Raw genomic sequence first — 4,057 nt, 5'->3', positions numbered from 1 at the left:
ACGTGTAAGGTGTCGAATGGGATTGGTCGCTTAGGAATATTGTGAAGTGTTCGATTGTTCGCATGTGTGGGGACTGAAAACATGATACAATTTAAACAATTTCCTATAAACAAATCAATTTTAGATCTCATATTCGGGAACCAATAATGTCTTAAGATTTCTTTCATACATTTCTCAGTTCCTAAGTGACATAAGTTTTCGTGAACTCTTCTGATTATTTGCGTTTCCATTTCAGCTGGGACATAAAACAGCTCAACGTCGTTCTCACTTATTTTATAAATAATTCCATCGCTCAATGAAAATTTCTTAACAGGTCCATGCTCCAATTGTTCTTTTAATTTTCCTATATGGTTGTCCCTGTTTTGTGTTATCTGAAGCTGAAGATTAATGTCGTCGCACTCAATCACGGAAACTATTCGGTCTTTGTTATCACTTTCATGAATTGTCACTATTGGTTCATATTCAAAATCTTGATTAAGCGCTGAAGGATATCTACTTAAGGTGTCCACAAGGGACATATATTTTCCACTACGATGTTTTAAAGTGTAATTATAATTTGCTAGCTCTATGGCCCATCTGGCGATATTTGAATGAAGACGTCCCTTTCCTAAACATAAAACTACTGAGTTACAATCTGTTATAATTCTAAACGGAATCCCTTCTAAATAAATTCGAAATTTCCTCAATGAATAGATCACAGCTAACGTTTCCAGCTTGAAACTTTCGTATCTTGCCTCTAGTTTTGTCGCTCTCTGTGAAAAATATGCTGTTGGGTGAAACTTATTGTCATCTTGTTTCTGCAACAAAATTCCACCAAAGCCTTCACTACTTGCATCACAATGCAATTCTGTTTCTCGATTTGGATTATACAGAGCTAATACTGGTGACGAAATCAGTTTTTCTCGAAGATATTCAAAAATTTGTATGCATTTGTCTTGAAGCTCAAACTTAGTTCCAGGTTTTGTAAGTTCTTGTAATGGTTTTGCTATTCTTGAGTAAGCAGGGATGAAACGCCTAAAATAAGAGAATAATCCCAAAACCTTTTGCATTTCATGGCGATCTTTTGGCAATGGCAGATGCTTAATGGTTGCTGTGTGTTCACAGTTTGGGCTTATTCCCTTACCAGAAAGGGTATATCCCAAGAACTCAATACTTTCATAACCAAATTGACATTTACTAACCTTAATTTCTAGTCGATATTCTGCGAGAATTCTTAAAACTCTACCTACTGTTATAAGATGTTCGTTCAACGACTTGGAACCTATAGCGATATCGTCCATATAAACTACTACATTACCTTCGCGAATTAATGGTTGTAAAATGAAATTAATAAATCTCATAAATACTGCTGGTGCATTCATAAGCCCAAAAGGCATTCTTGTGTATTCATATTGTCCGCTAGGTATGACAAATGCTGTATACTGCACCGAACTTTCTGCTACTTTTACTTGGTGATAACTGTGTTTCAAATCTAAAAGTGTAAAAATTGTGTTCCCTTCTAATCTCTCTAAGCAGTCGTCTATTAGTGGCAATGGATATCCATCACGAATGCAAATCTTATTAAGCTGTTTGTAATCTACACACATTCTTTTTTCCCCTGATTTTTTCTTAACTAATACTATTGCAGAGCTGTAAGGCGATTTACTTTCTCTTATGAAGCCTTTTTTCAATAGTTCATCTATTTGGGTATCTACTTCTTTCTTCTCCTGATATGAAAGTCTTCTCGGAACAGTGCGTACAGGTTCTTCTGATTTAAGTTTGAGATTCATTTCGTAGTTATGTTGAATTGCTGGAATGTTAGTTAAGTCTGAATAGTTAAGTTTTTTTTTGGGTCGATATTATAGCTGTCCTCTTCTTTTGTTATTTCAATACTATATATATACGGTATATCTAAGTTGGTTCTTTCTAATGATTCACTTGCCATATGCTTTTGCTCGTTATCTTTCAATAAAAGGTCAATGTTATTACAATTCAATTGGACACTAATCTTATTCTCATAATTTTCATCCTTCAATAATCCATTATTATTGATATCTGATAACATCATCTCACTGTCTCTATTTGTCAATACTACATTTTCAATTTGGTCACTCTCAATGTTCACTAATACTCTATTTTCATCTAAGTCACTGTTCACTAATACTCTATTTTCATCTAAGTCATTGTTCACTAATACTCTATTTTCATCTAAGTCACTGTTCACTAATACTCTATTTTCATCTAAGTCACTGTTCACTAATACTCTATTTTCATCTAAGTCACTGTTCACTAATACTCTATTTTCATCTAAGTCACTGTTCACTAATACTCTATTTTCAATTTCATTTTCAAAAATTAATTTTATTCCATAATTTTCAAGGAAACTGCGCCCCAGAAGGACATTATACGAAATATAGTTGTTTGGTACAACGAAAAATATAAGTTCTTTTTCAATGTTATGAAAAACTAAATTGACAATTATTTTTCCAAAAATGCTTATTCTCGAACCGTTAACTCCAAAATACTCTGTCGGTCTTAGTACACCATCAAAATTTTCATAAGGTATCGCCGAGCGCTGCATCAAATTAATAGCGCTACCGGTGTCCAACATGCCAGAAAGAAATTTAATTTGATACCTGCGTGTTATATCAGTGTAAAAATATACCCCTACCTGATTAACAATAGGAACAAAAATATTGTTCTCCTCTCTGTCGTCCATCAGCGGGTTGCTGGCTGTACCCACGGATCGCTGGGCTGACATAGGCTTCTGTTGGCAATCCTTCACCTGGTGCTGCATGGATCCACACTGGAAACACGATCCCTTCTCCCGCTTAGGTGCGGGACACGATGAAGCATAATGGCCATGTGCTGAACAATTATAGCAGCGCACCTGGCTCCGGTCATTTCCGGAAGCGGTCATCACAGTGCGCCTAAAATTCGTCTGGGTACTCTTCCTCAAAGCCTCGTATTGTCGAGCTAGCTCCTTAAGTTTTCCGATGGTCGACGCTGAATACAATAAGGCGATACTGGAAGATCGATCACGAAAACCATCAATGATGAACTGCACTGTCAATTTCTCTTCGATGTCGGCACGCATAGCAATTTCTTCCATGCGAAGAATATATCCCATTACGGAGTTTTTCTCCGGGTTGAAAAAGGTTTCCTTCAACAGGAGTACCACGTCGGCAGTTGAATTGCTGCGGCCAAAAGTTTTTAGGAAGTTTCCTTTAAACTCGTCGTAAGTCTTTGATTTGTCGACACGCATGAACAAGTCCGCCTCTGTTCCCGCCTTCATCAACATGCGCACACAACGAAGCTTAAAATTGCTGCTTTCGTTCACGCCTCCGCAAATCCGTTCAAAATTCAAGACCCATTCAGCGGCTTCATCATTTTCACTGGCAGAAAAAGGGGCAATAAGTTGCTTGACCATTCGGATGTCATCGGTCACATGGTTGTCCATTACCATTAAGGCAGCCAGTTTCTTCTTTTTCTCAGCAACCCTTATTGCGGCGTCAAGTAATTCTTCTTCTTTCATATCGTCGATCTGCTCATTTTCAGACACTTTCTCCTCCGATTCAATATCCGATTTATTCACCAGACTTTCAGAAACTTCGTCCATTCCACCACTTATGGCAAGCTTGCGAAGTTGCCTTAGTGTTGCGCTGGCTGGAAAAATGATCTCCTTCTCCAGCAACCACTCTACAATTTTTCTTTGTCAATGTTTGCCATGGTTTCCTCAGCCATTTATAAAATGTGGAAAATACTCGTTGTCGGGGATGCCAGTAGACAAATACTTATGTAGGCAGATACTTTAAAGGGCTACGATCCCACTTCTGAAGTTATTGGCGCAGAAAATCCACGGATGTTTTATACTTTTCAAGATTATTGTTTCGCTTTATTTTCTCCAACCTCTCCGTCTTGTCGATCAGCCAAAAAGTGCCCTCAACCCAGCTCCGATCTCTAGTTCTTCCATAGTTCTCGCATAGTTCGCAGAACTAGAACTATCGGATGATTATTCATATCGATACTTATTCAGATACTTACGATATTTCGTACAACGTTAATAGTAAATACAATT

At 37.4% G+C, this 4,057-nt stretch overlaps 1 protein-coding gene across 1 annotated transcript; it reads right to left on the bottom strand.

Moving 5' to 3' along the window:
* Positions 1-2,465: 2,465 nt before the first annotated feature.
* On the bottom strand, positions 2,466-3,192 carry LOC113566839. The gene is made up of 2 exons (XM_026994008.1): positions 2,651-3,192; positions 2,466-2,573 (listed from the first exon to the last, which is right to left on the bottom strand). Exons 1-2 carry the CDS (start codon positions 3,107-3,109, stop codon positions 2,565-2,567), a joined length of 468 nt encoding a protein of 155 aa, XP_026849809.1. The 5' UTR covers positions 3,110-3,192; the 3' UTR covers positions 2,466-2,564.
* Between the last annotated feature and the right edge of the window lie 865 nt (positions 3,193-4,057).

The sequence above is a fragment of the Drosophila persimilis genome, unplaced genomic scaffold (assembly GCF_003286085.1).
Source record: "Drosophila persimilis strain 14011-0111.01,24,50 unplaced genomic scaffold, DperRS2 tig00001078-arrow-arrow-pilon, whole genome shotgun sequence".
Lineage (NCBI taxonomy): Eukaryota > Metazoa > Arthropoda > Insecta > Diptera > Drosophilidae > Drosophila > Drosophila persimilis.
This window is presented reverse-complemented; position numbering and strand designations above follow the sequence as displayed.

What these genes read in the sequence shown, in the direction of transcription:
- LOC113566839 (XM_026994008.1), bottom strand. Translation starts at nt 3,109, where the DNA reads ATGGGATATATTCTTCGCATGGAAGAAATTGCTATGCGTGCCGACATC.